We start from the raw sequence: 16766 nt of genomic DNA, 5'->3' as shown, positions 1-16766 counted from the left end.
GGTTGGTTGTGTAGTAGTGTTCAGAATATGTGTAAGGAGCATTATGTGTGTCATGTAAAAATGCATTAATAATGTGCAACATATGTGTAAGTGGCACTGTGTGTATAAGGGCATTAATAATGTGCAGCATATGTGTAAGGGACATTATGTGTAAAAGGGCATTAATAAAGGTTGTCATAATGTGTAAGGCACATTATGTTTATAAGGACATTAATAATGTGTGTCATATGTGTATGTAGCATTACTGTGTGGAATTATATGTATAACTGCATTACTAATGTGTGGCATTATGTGTATAAGGTGCTCTACTATGTGGCATTGCGTATAGAAAGGGCACTACTGTGTCATCTAATGTGAATAAAGAGCAATAGGGTGTGGTGTAATATGAATAAGGAGTAATTCAGTGTGATGTAATGTGAATAAGGAGCAATTCAGTGTGATTTAATGTGAATAAGGGGCTCTACTGTGAGAAATAACATTTATAAGGTAAATTGGTACTAATGTGTGATGTAATGTGAATTAGAAACACTATCGCATGATATAATGTGAATAAAGTTGCACTACTGTGTGGCGTAATTTGAATTGGGGTTACTATTGTGTGGCTATGCCCCTTCCTAGCAAGAACACCCCCCTTTTTGGGCTGTGCACGAAATGTGCGAACTGTTCCTATTTAAAATATAGGGGTTACAAACACCAAAATGAGGACTGCTATGGGTGAGGGGTGATGGTGCTGGGTAAGGGGTGCAGGGTCAGAGGCAGAACCAGAAGGGTGCTAGGGGGCACCAGCCAAAATCTTGCCTAGGGCATCATATTGGTTAGGGCCGGCTCTGGTTCAGTGAGGCCATTTCTACCTTTTTACGCCACATAAAATACAGTGGGTCAAATTGGCTAATTATGAGGCTTTAGACTGATAAATAGAATTTCTTATGCCCGCTAAGGAATGAACATGTCACCGGTAGACACAAAGAATCACATCCAGGGACATCTCTGTGATGTGTAAAGAAGTGAAATGATCACAAACACAATGATTTCATTTCTACTTCAGAAGCCAGGGCCGTTCTGCGCATGCGCGGCCTGCTGACCACACAACTGCGGAGGCCATTGCCGGTTCCCCCTCCTGGTGTTTTGAAAGACGCCGAGACAGGGGTGCTGCTACGGACTTTCCCCCGCCGCCAGATATCGGACTACCTCCTCCACCACTTGCTCTGGGACATAAGGCTGCTCACTTGGTCTGCCTAGGTGAGCAGCCTATGTCCTGGACAGGGAGAGTTGACCATAATGCGGCGGAGGGGGAAAGTTCGGAATGGCACCCCCATGTTGGCATCTGCGCACACCTATGGTGTTTTCTGCAATCTGTAGCCCATAGGCTTCAAGTGGGGTACCCTAACCCAATAGCCAGGCCATTTGTCCAGCACAATCCTGACCTGCTCTGTGCACCTGCCCTTGTTCCATACAGAAGTACTTCGGATTGGGTTTGGTATGCTTTACCGCCAAATGGGATGCCGAATGTCAGTATGCCGCCATCGCCATCCCGAGCGATAGAAAGCTGACGGGGGCAAGCAGACACCCATAGAGGGGAAATCACCTACCTCGCCGGTATACCAGCGGCGGTATGGTGCCCCCGTCGGAATCCCGGCATCGGTATTGTGACAGCCGGGATCCCGGTAAGCGGTATGCTAACCGCATACCCTTGGGTTTTTGTGGTGCATAGGGACATTTGGTCAGGCTCGTCACACTAGTTCAGTGGCACTAGACAGTCCACAAGAGAGGTGGCCACAGCCCTTCTTGAATGAGTTTGGAGTGTGGGGAGGTATGCTTGTGTATTACTTTAAGTGTTCCATTCAGTGAACTACAGTCATTCATGTTTTGGTAATAAATATAAAAACAGTAAACAGTGTATACAGTAGGACTGTATATATTAAGGATGCTAGAATTGTTTTTTTTTTTTCTTTTATGTTACTGTGAAGATTTTTTTTTTTTTTTACATAAAATATCTACCATATAAAGACAGAATGAGGCCAAAATATTTACTTGATTTTACAGTTTTCCTGTATAAATGAGAAATGATTTCACTGTATATAGTAGAAGCATGTCTGCCATCACCTTGAAGTTAGGTGGCTTCTAACCTCTGGCCATGGACATTCTGTTATGTATTTCTTTTCTATTTTATTTTACTTTTCATAGAGTAGTCCTAATGGTGTGTATACATGGTGAGATTTTTTTCTTACCATTTTGAGTATATAGTCCAAATCGTAAGAAAAGTTAGTGCAAATCGCAAGGTAAAAGTCACCTTGCGATGCCGATGCACGGTCGGCATCGTAAGCCTAGATAGACTGTGCAGGCAAGTTAATTTTGACTATCTCGTAGAAGAGAGTCAAAATTGACACTTAGCCAAAATCGCACATAGGGGGTAATTCCAAGTTGATCGCAGCAGGAAATGTTTTAGCAGTTGGGCAAAACCATGTGCACTGCAGGGGGGGGGGGGGGGGGGAGATATAACATTTGCAGAGAGAGTTAGATTTGGGTTGGTTATTTTGTTTCTGTGCAGGGTAAATACTGGCTGCTTTATTTTTACACTGCAATTTAGATTGCAGATTGAACTCACCACACCCAAATCTAACTCTCTCTGCACATGTTATATCTGCCTCCCCTGCAGTGCACATGGTTTTGCCCAACTGCTAAAAATTTTCCTGTTGCGATCAACTTGGAATTACCCCCATAGTCAGTATCGCAAGCACAGTCAATGGGGGAGATTCTAATGTTTGAAAAGTCGGTTGGGTGTCTGTTTTTTCCTGTCTATTAGATAGGAAAAAACAGACTCCCAACTGACTTTTCAAACATTTGAATCTCCCCCATTATGTTCTTGCAATACCGACCAAGCCCCTATCGCATAGTGAGAATCGGGGTTAGCCTGAATCTCACCATGTGTACACACCATTAGACTACTCGATCCTATAAGTGTCAGTTCCCCTTGCGCTGCACATAAGTGCAGCTGTATGCTACACTTACGGTACCTCAGGAGTCGTTGCTTTTTGATTTTAGCCCCATATGGCTGTGAACAAAAATCTGCAAGTCCAGGGCAAGATCTGGGGGGGCAAGTTGCGGTTCCACTGCTGACATTTCTATGCTGTTACAATGGTAACTCTCCCCGCTTTGCACCTAATAAGATTGACTCTAAGTGGGTACATTACTGTCTGAAAAAGAACAGCATACATGTACTTTAAAATCAAACTATTTTTGTCACATTAGACTAGGGCATCAGCTGTGAAAATAGCAGCATAATTTCCCACTGACCTAGCAGAGCTTCTGCCTGAAAGAAAATATAAGGTTCTAAAACATCAGGGTCACTTTGGCTTTACAATTTACAAATTGATTTTTAAAGTAAACATAGAACTCTAACCCAAAAGTTCTCACTTGTCTTTCTTTAAAGCCTCTATATTTTGTTTCCTTAGGAGAATAATCAACACCCCTGGAGAGATCCTTTGAGACATCCTAGCAATGGACTCTGTTCCACCACTTCTCACTCAAGCACTTCCTTCTTCTCAATCGCCACCTCTTTCTATCATGAATCCTTCAACACCTCCACAATCCATTTCTCAGCAACTCAATATATCCCCAGCACCACCTCAACCTGTTTCCCCTCCAACCACACCTTCTCCTATTCACATCTCACCATCTCCTGCTTCTCTTTCACCCTCTCCTACTGCTCTCATGTCTCATGTCACTATTCTTCCTCTCAACTCTCAAATGTCACCTTCAAAATCTTCACCTTTACCACGTATCAGTCCTGCTGCAACTTCCCTCCCTCTCACTTCTCCTCCAGTTTCCCCTTCACCTGTCTCTCTCTGTCCCCCATCTGAGAGTCTTTCTCCGCAAAGGATAACTTTCTGCCCTCCTCCAGTGGCTCTAAGTCCACCTTCCATTTCCCTATCTCCCCCTCCACAGTCTGTATCTCCTCCAATTTCTCCTTCTCCATCACCAGTTTCTCTGTGTCCTCTTGCAGACTCTTCTGAACCTTCTACACCTCCAATCTCCCCTTATATTTCAATGATTCCTTTGTCCCCACAAAATCCTGACGCATGTCAAGTATATTCATTAGCTCCAACTTCTCCTTCTCCATCTCCTCCTCCATCTTCTCTCTCGCCATCTCAGGCATCACCCTCCCCCCCTCCTCCTTCTCCTCCTACCTCATCTTCCCTCCTTGGCCTTTCTTTTGCTGATGAAGAACTGGATCTTCAACGTCATTCCAATGGTTTTTCTGATGGTTCAAGCTCCAAGTCCCGTCAATTTCCATGCACAATATGTGGGAAGCAATTCCGTTTTATAAGCATTCTGGCACTCCATGCAAGTACCCACAGGGTACGTGGGACTCTAACCCCAGGTCGTGGAGGGCTTAAAACCCCCTTTGACTCAAACTCCCAAAGGCCTATGATTCTGGGACATCAGCATCAAAAAGAACCCCTTTCCTCTGCAATTCAAAATTCAGCACCAGAAGACATTGAAGAACCAGTTCCTGTTTTGTCTATTCCTGCTCCACTTCCCACACTTCGCCACCCTTGTCCTTTCTGCAAAGGTAAATTTCGGAAGGCAGCTGAGTTGGAGCGTCACCTCCGAATACTTCACCGGCCTTATAAGTGTCACCTTTGTGACTTTGCAGCATCTCAGGAGGGGGAGCTGATGGGACATGTTGAGAGGAGACATTCAGCCCCTCAGCGACCCAAGATTGTTCCACCTCCACCCGCCCCCGCCCCCACCCCAACTCCCGCCCTACCTCCTGCTGAGTTCAAATGTGAGATCTGTTCCCAGAGCTTCACCCAGTCATGGTTCTTAAAGGGCCACATGCGCAAACATAAGGACTCCTTTGATCATCGATGTTCAGTTTGTGGACGATGCTTCAAGGAGTCATGGTTTTTGAAGAACCACATGAAGGTCCACCTTGGCAAAATAAAAGGAGCAGCAGGGCAGGAGCCCCTTGTGCATCAGTCCTCTCATGCTACTACTTCAAATTCACCATCATCATCCTCCTCTTCCAGGCTTCTTGGATATCAAAATTTCTATTCAGGCCTTTTATTGAGATTGCCACCTCCTGGGGATGCCACCTGCTCCCAAATGCTCCAAGCCACGGCAAGAGCAGTGCAAAGTGGAGATGGAGATCAAGATGGAGCCAGTGCATCTTCCAGAGGACAGGCAATGGGTGCAGCAGGCGGAGAGGGAGCCTCTTCCAAGGTTATGCTACCCCAGGGCTCATCTGGAATTGTACTGAAAACAGTGGGTTTTTCAGGTAAGAATGATTGTTTAATTATGCTTTTTACTCAAATGTCATTTAAATCTATATAAAAAGTAATTGGAAGTGTTGTACACCCTCATTTTCTTAAAGTCAATCCCTATTTTTGACAGGGATTGACAGCAGAGATTTGAAAAGGAAAGGGGATAGTAATTGCTGCAGAAGGTGTAATATGTGAGTCGCTCACCCTCCCCTTCACAAAAAGCTTTACTGCAGATTCCTGTCAAAAGCAGGTATTGACGTTAATAGATAGGCATGGTATACAGCATCATTACAGATGGCTCTTTACATGCTTGCTGTAAGCATGCATCATTAAGTAATGCACAGTTTTATTGTGCTAGCGGGATTGGAAAGATCTGGAAACTGAATGATGGATGCCCATAGTGGCATTGGAAGGAACAGGTAGCAATGGCACTGTGACCATTTTGAGCACACATTTTCTGTGAGGAAAGATTTATGTGATGTTATGTCTTATTGAACATGACTCCAATCCTCCCTCCTTAAATGTTTTCCTGATAATCTTTATATAAATGCCAAGAAATTAGCATTATTCAGGTCACTGCACACCTCTCCTTTAGAAAAGCTGAAATCATGCACTTCTTTATAGTAAGCTATGTGTCATTTTGATTGTTATACAGGAAAATAAACTATATTGTTGTCTTGTTAAAAAAGCTCTATAAATACTATTCAGTTTAGGCTAAATGACGTCTTTAACAATGAGGGTGAAGGGACATGAGGACTGTCTTTATTACTGTACATGTATCACAACTGCATGTTTCTTGACTTTTGCACTTTGGGTGTAGTCCACTTAACACTGGGCCTGATACAGAGGTGCACGCTATGTCAGTGTCGGGCGCAGTGGTGGGATGTTTATCACTTTGTGTGTAGCCCACCTAACACTGGACATGATACAGAGGTGCACGCTATGTCAGTGTCGGGCGCAGTGGTGGGATGTTTATCACTCTGGGTGTAGCCCACCTAACACTGGACATGATACAGAGGTGCACGCTATGTCAGTGTCGGGCGCAGTGGTGGGATGTTTATCACTCTGGGTGTAGCCCACCTAACACTGGGCCTGATACAGAGGTGCACGCTATGTCAGTGCTGGGCGCAGTGGTGGGATGTTTAGCACTTTGTGTGTAGTCCACCTAACACTGGATCTGATACAGAGGTGCACGCTATGTCAGTGCTGGGCGCAGTGGTGGGATGTTTATCACTCTGGGTGTAGTCCACCTAACACTGGGCCTGATACAGAGGTGCACGCTATGTCAGTGCTGGGCGCAGTGGTGGGATGTTTAGCACTTTGTGTGTAGTCCACCTAACACTGGGACTGATACAGAGGTGCACGCTATGTCAGTGCTGGGCGCAGTGGTGGGATGTTTATCACTCTGGGTGTAGGCCACCTAACACTGGGACTGATACAGAGGTGCACGCTATGTCAGTGCTGGGCGCAGTGGTGGGATGTTTATCACTCTGGGTGTAGCCCACCTAACACTGGATCTGATGCAGAGGTGCACGCTATGTCAGTGCTGGGCGCAGTGGTGGGATGTTTATCACTTTGTGTGTAGTCCACCTAACACTGGATCTGATACAGAGGTGCACGCGATGTCAGTGCTGGGCGCAGTGGTGGGATGTTTAGCACTTTGTGTGTAGTCCACCTAACACTGGGACTGATACAGAGGTGCACGCTATGTCAGTGCTGGGCGCAGTGGTGGGATGTTTATCACTCTGGGTGTAGTCCACCTAACACTGGGACTGATACAGAGGTGCACGCTATGTCAGTGCCGGGCGCAGTGGTGGGATGTTTAGCACTTTGTGTGTAGTCCACCTAACACTGGGCCTGATACAGAGGTGCACGCTATGTCAGTGTCGGGCGCAGTGGTGGGATGTTTATCACTCTGGGTGTAGTCCACCTAACACTGGGCCTGATACAGAGGTGCACGCTATGTCAGTGCTGGGCGCAGTGGTGGGATGTTTATCACTTTGTGTGTAGGCCACCTAACACTGGGCCTGATACAGAGGTGCACGCTATGTCAGTGCTGGGCGCAGTGGTGGGATGTTTATCACTCTGGGTGTAGCCCACCTAACACTGGGCCTGATACAGAGGTGCACGCTATGTCAGTGTCGGGCGCAGTGGTGGGATGTTTATCACTCTGGGGGGTATATGCAATTGCTGGCGAATCGCGGCAATTTTCCGCCCGTTTTTTAATTCGACACAATTCGACCGTCGAATTCCGGCAGGTGGGTGCCGGAATTCTACATATTCAATAAAAAACGGATTCGACAGTCCCGCTGTCGAAAAACGGCCGATTTGACGGATTTTGATTAGATTTTTAAAAATGTTAAAAAAAACGGGAGAAAACGGTAAAAAACCCGAAAAAAAATTGCGTGGGGTCCCCCCTCCTAAGCATAACCAGCCTCGGGCTCTTTGAGCCGGTCCTGGTTGCCAAAATACGGGGGGTAAAATGACAGGGGATCCCCCGTATTTTAACAACCAGCACCGGGCTCTGCGCCTGGTGCTGGTGCAAAAAATACGGGGGACAAAAAGAGTAAGGGTCCCCCGTATTTTTTGGACCAGCACCGGGCTCCACTAGCTAGACAGATAATGCCACAGCCGGGGGTCACTTTTATACAGCGCCCTGCGGCCGTGGCATTAACTACCCAACTAGTCACCCCTGGCCGGGGTACGTGGTGGAGTGGGGACCCCTTCAATCAAGGGGTCCCCCCCCCCAGCCATCCAAGGGCCAGGGGTGAAGCCCGAGGCTGCCCCCCCCCATCCAAGGGCTGCGGATGGGGGGCTGATAGCCTTGAGTAAAATGAAAGAATATTGTTTTTTCCAGAAGAACTACAAGTCCCAGCAAGCCCCCCCCCCGCAAGCTGGTACTTGGAGAACCACAAGTACCAGCATGCGGGTGGAAAAACGGGCCCGCTGGTACCTGTAATTCTACTGGAAAAAAAATACCCAAATAAAAACAGGAGACACACTCCGTGAAAGTAACAGTTTATTTCATACATGCCGACACATACATACTTACCTATGTTGACAGTCCGACACTGGCCACGCCCCCCTCGTCACTGAAGAATCCGGGGTACCTGTAAAAAAAATTCTACTCACCTAAATCCAGTGTCCGGATCTTTTTTAATAATCCTCGTACTTGGCAAAACAATACTACGGCAAACCGAACCAAACGGACTGAAAGGGGTCCCATGTTTACACATGGGACCCCTTTCCACGAATGCCGGGACCCCACGTGACTCCTGTCACAGAGGGTCCGTTCAGCCAATCAGCGAGCGCCACGTCGTGGCACTCTGCTGATTGGCTATGCGCGTCTGAGCTGTCAGACAGCGCATCGCAAAGCCTTACCATTATATTCAATGGTGGGAACTTTGCGGTCAGCGGTGAGGTCACCTAGCGGTCAGCGGCTGACCGCTAGTGACCTCACCGCTGACCGCAAAGTTCCCACCATTGAATATAATGGAGGAGCTTTGCGATGCGCTCTCTGCCAGCTCAGACGCACATAGGCAATCAGCAGAGTGCCAGGACGTGGCGCTCGCTGATTGCCTGAAGGGACCCTCTGTGACAGCAGTCACAGGGGGTGTCTGCATTCGGGGTCCCATGTGTAAACATGGGACCCCTTTCAGTCCGCCTGGTCCGGGTGTTCGTTTTTTTATTTTGACAAGTACGTGGATTATAAAAAAAGATCCGGACTCTGCATTTTGGTGAGTATAATTTTTTTTGCAGGTACCCCGGATTCTTCACTGACGAGGGGGTCGTGGCCAGTGTCTGAGTGTCAACATAGGTAAGTATGTGTGTGTCGGCAGGTGTGAAATAAAGTTTTACTCTCACGGTGTGCGTGTCCTGTTTTTATTTGGGTATTTTTTTCCCAGTAGAACTACAGGTACCAGCGGGCCCGTTTTTCTCCCGCATGCTGGTACTTGAGGTTCTCCAAGTACCAGCTTGCGGGGGAGGCTTGCTGGGACTAGTAGTACTACTGGAAAAAAACAATATTCTTTCATTTTTCAAAAGGCTATCAGCCCCCCATCCGCAGCCCTTGGTCCCCACTCCTCCAGGGTACCCCGGCCAGGGGTGACTAGTTAGATATTTAATGCCACGGCCGCAGGGCGCTGTATAAAAGTGACCCGCGGCTGTGGCATTATCTGTCCAGCTAGTGGAGCCCGGTGCTGGTACAAAAAATACGGGGGACCCCTACTCTTTTTGTCCCCCGTATTTTTTGCACCAGGACCAGGCGCAGAGCCCGGTGCTGGTTGTTAAAATACGGGGGATCCCCTGTCATTTTTTTTTCCCGTATTATGGCAACCAGGACCGGCTCAAAGAGCCCGAGGCTGGTTATGCTTAGGAGGGGGGACCCCACGCATTTTTTTTTTTTCAGATTTTTACCATTCCATTAAAAAATATATATATATATATTTTTAAAAATATAGAAATAATACTTGTGCCTCCAAAATAGACAAACCAAGTACCTAATCCCTTCTAATATAAATAGATATGCTATTACCAATAAAAAAAACACACACAAAAACATGTCTTTAAAATTTTTTATTAGATTCCGCCAGCAAAGTGTGGCGGATTGAAAATGACGAATTTACTGTCTAAAAGCACTGTTGTCGAATTTACAATCTTCAATTGAATATACTTTTGTCGAATTGGCGCATTTGTACCATTGCAGAAATGTCGAATTTGACAAATGTCGAATTTCAAAAAGTCGAATTTGTAAAGTCCGTTTTTTTGACGAAAAGTACTGAATTGCATTGTCTAATTATTTTTTTTTGGGCGAAAATGTCCCGTTTTTCGACAATTTCTGGAATTCGACCGCAATTGCATATACCCCTGGGTGTAGTCCACCTAACACTGGGCCTGATACAGAGGTGCACGCTATGTCAGTGCTGGGCGCAGTGGTGGGATGTTTATCACTCTGGGTGTAGTCCACCTAACACTGGGCCTGATACAGAGGTGCACGCTGTGTCAGTGTCGGGCGCAGTGGTGGGATGTTTATCACTCTGGGTGTAGCCCACCTAACACTGGACCTGATACAGAGGTGCACGCTATGTCAGTGTCGGGCGCAGTGGTGGGATGTTTATCACTCTGGGTGTAGCCCACCTAACACTGGATCTGATGCAGAGGTGCACGCTATGTCAGTGTCGGGCGCAGTGGTGCGATGTTTATCACTCTGGGTGTAGTCCACCTAACACTGGATCTGATACAAAGGTGCACGCTATGTCAGTGCCGGGCGCAGTGGTGGGATGTTTATCACTCTGGGTGTAGTCCACCTAACACTGGATCTGATACAAAGGTGCACGCTATGTCAGTGTCGGGCGCAGTGGTGGGATGTTTATCTTTCTGGGTGTAGCCCACCTAACACTGGATCTGATACAGAGGTGCACGCTATGTCAGTGCCGGACGCAGTGGTGGGATGTTTAGCACTTTGTGTGTAGTCCACCTAACACTGGACATGATACAGAGGTGCACGCTATGTCAGTGCTGGGCGCAGTGGTGGGATGTTTATCACTTTGTGTGTAGGCCACCTAACACTGGATCTGATACAGAGGTGCACGCTATGTCAGAGCTGGGCGCAGTGGTGGGATGTTTATCACTTTGTGTGTAGGCCACCTAACACCTGGCCTGATACAGAGGTGCACGCTATGTCAGTGCTGGGCGCAGTGGTGGGATGTTTATCACTTTGTGTGTAGGCCACCTAACACTGGATCTGATACAGAGGTGCACGCTATGTCAGTGCTGGGCGCAGTGGTGGGATGTTTATTTTTCTGGGTGTAGCCCACCTAACACTGGACATGATACAGAGGTGCACGCTATGTCAGTGCGGGCGCAGTGGTGGGATGTTTATCTTTCTGGGTGTCGCCCACCTAACACTGGGCCTGATACAGAGGTGCACGCTATGTCAGTGTCGGGCGCAGTGGTGGGATGTTTATCACTTTTTCTGTAGGCCACCTAACACTGGATCTGATACAGAGGTGCACGCTATGTCAGTGCTGGGCGCAGTGGTGGGATGTTTAGCACTTTGTGTGTAGGCCACCTAACACTGGGACTGATACAGAGGTGCACGCTATGTCAGTGTAGGGCGCAGTGGTGGGATGTTTATCACTCTGGGTGTAGCCCACCTAACACTGGACATGATACAGAGGTGCAAGCTATGTCAGTGCTGGGCGCAGTGGTGGGATGTTTATCACTTTGTGTGTAGTCCACCTAACACTGGATCTGATACAGAGGTGCACGCTATGTCAGTGTCGGGCGCAGTGGTGGGATGTTTAGCACTTTGTGTGTAGGCCACCTAACACTGGGACTGATACAGAGGTGCACGCTATGTCAGTGTAGGGCGCAGTGGTGGGATGTTTATCACTCTGGGTGTAGCCCACCTAACACTGGACATGATACAGAGGTGCACGCTATGTCAGTGCTGGGCGCAGTGGTGGGATGTTTATCTTTCTGGGTGTAGGCCACCTTACACTGGGCCTGATACAGAGGTGCACGCTATGTCAGTGCTGGGCGCAGTGGTGGGATGTTTATCACTCTGGGTGTAGCCCACCTAACACTGGACATGATACAGAGGTGCACGCTATGTCAGTGCTGGGCGCAGTGGTGGGATGTTTATCTTTCTGGGTGTAGGCCACCTTACACTGGGCCTGATACAGAGGTGCACGCTATGTCAGTGCTGGGCGCAGTGGTGGGATGTTTATCACTCTGGGTGTAGCCCACCTAACACTGGACATGATACAGAGGTGCACGCTATGTCAGTGCTGGGCGCAGTGGTGGGATGTTTATCTTTCTGGGTGTAGTCCACCTAACACTGGGACTGATACAGAGGTGCACGCTATGTCAGTGTCGGGCGCAGTGGTGGGATGTTTAGCACTTTGTGTGTAGGCCACCTAACACTGGATCTGATACAGAGGTGCACGCTATGTCAGTGTCGGGCGCAGTGGTGGGATGTTTATCACTTTGTGTGTAGTCCACCTAACACTGGGACTGATACAGAGGTGCACGCTATGTCAGTGCTGGGCGCAGTGGTGGGATGTTTATCACTTTGTGTGTAGTCCACCTAACACTGGGACTGATACAGAGGTGCACGCTATGTCAGTGTCGGGCGCAGTGGTGGGATGTTTATCACTCTGGGTGTAGTCCACCTAACACTGGGCCTGATACAGAGGTGCACGCTATGTTAGTGCTGGGCGCAGTGGTGGGATGTTTAGCACTTTGTGTGTAGTCCACCTAACACTGGACATGATACAGAGGTGCACGCTATGTCAGTGCCGGGCGCAGTGGTGGGATGTTTATCACTCTGGGTGTAGCCCACCTAACACTGGACATGATACAGAGGTGCACGCTATGTCAGTGCCGGGCGCAGTGGTGGGATGTTTTTCGCTTTGTGTGTAGTCCACCTAACACTGGGACTGATACAGAGGTGCACGCTATGTCAGTGTCGGGCGCAGTGGTGGGATGTTTATCACTGTGTGTGTAGTCCACCTAACACTGGGACTGATACAGAGGTGCACGCTATGTCAGTGCTGGGCGCAGTGGTGGGATGTTTATCACTCTGGGTGTAGTCCACCTAACACTGGGACTGATACAGAGGTGCACGCTATGTCAGTGCTGGGCGCAGTGGTGGGATGTTTATCACTCTGGGTGTAGTCCACCTAACACTGGATCTGATACAGAGGTGCACGCTATGTCAGTGTCGGGCGCAGTGGTGGGATGTTTATCACTCTGGGTGTAGCCCACCTAACACTGGGACTGATACAGAGGTGCACGCTATGTCAGTGCTGGGCGCAGTGGTGGGATGTTTATCACTTTGTGTGTAGGCCACCTAACACTGGGCCTGATACAGAGGTGCACGCTATGTCAGTGTCGGGCGCAGTGGTGGGATGTTTATCACTTTGTGTGTAGGCCACCTAACACTGTGTCTGATACAGAGGTGCACGCTATGTCAGTGCTGGGCGCAGTGGTGGGATGTTTAGCACTTTGTGTGTAGTCCACCTAACACTGGATCTGATACAGAGGTGCACGCTATGTCAGTGCTGGGCGCAGTGGTGGGATGTTTATCACTTTGTGTGTAGTCCACCTAACACTGGGACTGATACAGAGGTGCACGCTATGTCAGTGTCGGGCGCAGTGGTGGGATGTTTATCACTTTGTGTGTAGTCCACCTAACACTGGGACTGATACAGAGGTGCACGCTATGTCAGTGCTGGGCGCAGTGGTGGGATGTTTATCACTTTGTGTGTAGTCCACCTAACACTGGGACTGATACAGAGGTGCACGCTATGTCAGTGTCGGGCGCAGTGGTGGGATGTTTATCACTCTGGGTGTAGTCCACCTAACACTGGGCCTGATACAGAGGTGCACGCTATGTTAGTGCTGGGCGCAGTGGTGGGATGTTTAGCACTTTGTGTGTAGTCCACCTAACACTGGACATGATACAGAGGTGCACGCTATGTCAGTGCCGGGCGCAGTGGTGGGATGTTTATCACTCTGGGTGTAGCCCACCTAACACTGGACATGATACAGAGGTGCACGCTATGTCAGTGCCGGGCGCAGTGGTGGGATGTTTTTCGCTTTGTGTGTAGTCCACCTAACACTGGGACTGATACAGAGGTGCACGCTATGTCAGTGTCGGGCGCAGTGGTGGGATGTTTATCACTGTGTGTGTAGTCCACCTAACACTGGGACTGATACAGAGGTGCACGCTATGTCAGTGCTGGGCGCAGTGGTGGGATGTTTATCACTCTGGGTGTAGTCCACCTAACACTGGGACTGATACAGAGGTGCACGCTATGTCAGTGCTGGGCGCAGTGGTGGGATGTTTATCACTCTGGGTGTAGTCCACCTAACACTGGATCTGATACAGAGGTGCACGCTATGTCAGTGTCGGGCGCAGTGGTGGGATGTTTATCACTCTGGGTGTAGCCCACCTAACACTGGGACTGATACAGAGGTGCACGCTATGTCAGTGCTGGGCGCAGTGGTGGGATGTTTATCACTTTGTGTGTAGTCCACCTAACACTGGGACTGATACAGAGGTGCACGCTATGTCAGTGTCGGGCGCAGTGGTGGGATGTTTATCTTTCTGGGTGTAGTCCACCTAACACTGGGCCTGATACAGAGGTGCACGCTATGTCAATGCTGGGTGTAGTGGAGTGATGTTTTTGTTACTGTGCATGCACAGTCAATAATTAGCGATTGCAAACCCACAGAGGATTTATTTGCAAAATAAGTGACAGGTAGTCAGCGTTTGGAGGAGGTAATAGGGGTGGCTAGAAAAATGCGGGCATGTTGGGGCAGTTGTCTGAGCGTTCCAAAGTCAGCCACTGCAAATTTGTTTGCATCTGGAGAGGCCCAGACATCTTAGGAGTGCTGCTGTTAGACAGCGTAGGGATGGTCATAGGTCCGATAGTCCGAACGATGTATCAGATATTTCACCTTATACATGTGAGGCGCCGGAAGTGGGCGTCTCTACGTTCAAGATGGTGGCTGAGTCTTCGACTGAGAACGAAATTGCATGCCACTGCGTGCTCTTCTGAATCAGGCCTATGTCTTCCGGGTATCCGGACTAGAGATCTACACTAAAAGGTCTACAGTCAATAGGTCTACCACTAATGGTAGACATGTATTAGGTCGACATGTAAAATGTAGACAGTTCAAACGGTCGACATGACAGTGGTCGACACATATGGTAGACACAAGTTTTTACATTTTTTTTTTGTAATTTTTTATTTTTCAACTTTTTCATACTTTACCATCCACGCGGACTACGATTGGGAGTAGTAACGATTGGGTAGTGGAGCGAGGCTATGCGAGGGGATGTGGTACACTAATGGGGCTTGTTTGTGGCAGAAATCCCCCTCCCCCCCAAAAAAAAAAAATAATAATAATAATAATAATAATAATTGTGTTGACCATTTTACATGTCGACCGTTTGACCCTGTAGTCCTTTACTACTGTCTACCTATTCTGTGTCGACCTTTTCACCCTGTTGATCTAATGTATGTCTACCATTAGTGGTAGACCTATTGACTGCACCTTTTTGGTGTAGATCTAATAATCCACACCCGTTTTTCCGCAGAAATGCATCTGGCAGGTGCCCCATCTTGGCCCACAAATACATGCACTCCCTGAAAAAGTTTTGCACAAATCCTGGCATACTACTTGACAAAGCAACACTCTCTGTGGCCTTTGCAATTTTTTCATTCTTAAATGAGTCTTACTTACTTATAATTTGTCACAATAGACACACAACACAATTACAAAGTGGTCCAAACAAAGAAAAACCAACCTCAAATTGAAAGCAAGAAATCAAAGAGCTCTAAAAAAAAAAAAAAAAAAAAAAGCAATTTATTGCAGCCAACCCTATTTAAGCAGCACATTGGCTAGTTTAGCCCCAGTAATATAATTTACTGACTCATTTTACTTTAATACTAACATTTACATATATGCAAAGGGAAATTGTGTTGTTGGATTATTTTTTATATATATTGTAGTTCCATCAATTTATCAAGTATTATTGATTTCTGTTGCCAACTTAGGGGGTAATTCAGACTTGATCGTAGATGTGCTAAATTTAGCACGTCTACGATCACTTTCACAGACATGCGGGGGGCGCAGAGCACAGAGCTAGTCCGCCCGCATGTATGGCGCTGCCCCTCCCCCCCCCCCCCCCCGCACACAAGGTGCAAAAGCATTGCACGGCGGCGATGATTTTTTACCTGAAGAGTAGCTCCCTACCAGTGCAGCTCCTGCGTACTGGCAGGCAGCTACCTGGCACACCGCGCACGACTGCGTTGACCAGACTGCGCTCCCAAAACAGCGTCCCAATGCCACCGGCCCGCCCAGCAAAACGCCTCTGCCTGTCAATCAGGCAGAGGCGATCGCTGGGCTGAGATGTCGATCACATCTCTGCCATGCGCTGGCGCACTGAGGCGCCTGCGCACGCACAGTTCAGACCCGCTGCGATCAGGTCTGAATTAGCCCCTTAGAGGTTACAGTCTAAATTTCCTAAGATAAAAGCACGCGCACACATAAACATTGGGGTTCAGGGCCATAACAAGGAGACGACACCGTCGCTGCCTTTTGACACCTGCATTTGATTTGCGGGATGCCTGGGAAGCATCCACCTTTCAGCCTGAAGATCCACCTGAGAGTCGCCTAGTATGTTCATAGAATGGACCCAGCTCTCGGTTTCTGGTCCCAGCACCGTCTTCATGATGTTGTGACATCACACATGCGGGAGAGTAGGGCTGGTCCAGGGCTTATTATTGCCCTGATCCGGCATTGCTAGAATTAATTTTGTTAATTAACCTGCTAGTATGTTTTTGCAGTGTGTAAGAAAACCCATCAAACTCAAGAAGAATATACAAACTCCATACGATAAGGCCCCAGTTGGGAATTGAACTCATGACCTTAGTGCTGTGAGGCAGTAATACTAACCACTGCACCACCATGTGGTTAAGATGT

General features: G+C 48.0%; 1 protein-coding gene and 1 long non-coding RNA gene across 11 annotated transcripts in view; one reads left to right on the top strand and one right to left on the bottom strand.

Annotated features, from left to right (window-relative positions):
- The window catches only part of LOC134890190 (uncharacterized), a 594901-nt gene that overhangs the window by 133651 nt on the left and 444484 nt on the right, over positions 1-16766 (bottom strand). The gene's annotated exons all lie outside the window — the stretch shown is intronic.
- The window catches only part of ZNF219 (zinc finger protein 219), an 81109-nt gene that overhangs the window by 61830 nt on the left and 2513 nt on the right, over positions 1-16766 (top strand). For all 9 annotated transcript variants that reach the window (XM_063913425.1, XM_063913423.1, XM_063913427.1 and 6 more), the window contains exon 2: positions 3453-5281. In XM_063913425.1, the coding sequence (XP_063769495.1) occupies positions 3499-5281 (1783 nt within the window). In that variant the 5' untranslated portion in view covers positions 3453-3498. The remainder of the gene's footprint in view (positions 1-3452; positions 5282-16766) is intronic.

This window comes from Pseudophryne corroboree, chromosome 1 (genome assembly GCF_028390025.1).
Source record: "Pseudophryne corroboree isolate aPseCor3 chromosome 1, aPseCor3.hap2, whole genome shotgun sequence".
Lineage (NCBI taxonomy): Eukaryota > Metazoa > Chordata > Amphibia > Anura > Myobatrachidae > Pseudophryne > Pseudophryne corroboree.
The sequence above is the reverse complement of the archived record's forward strand: the minus strand, read 5'-3'. Positions and strand labels throughout refer to the sequence as shown.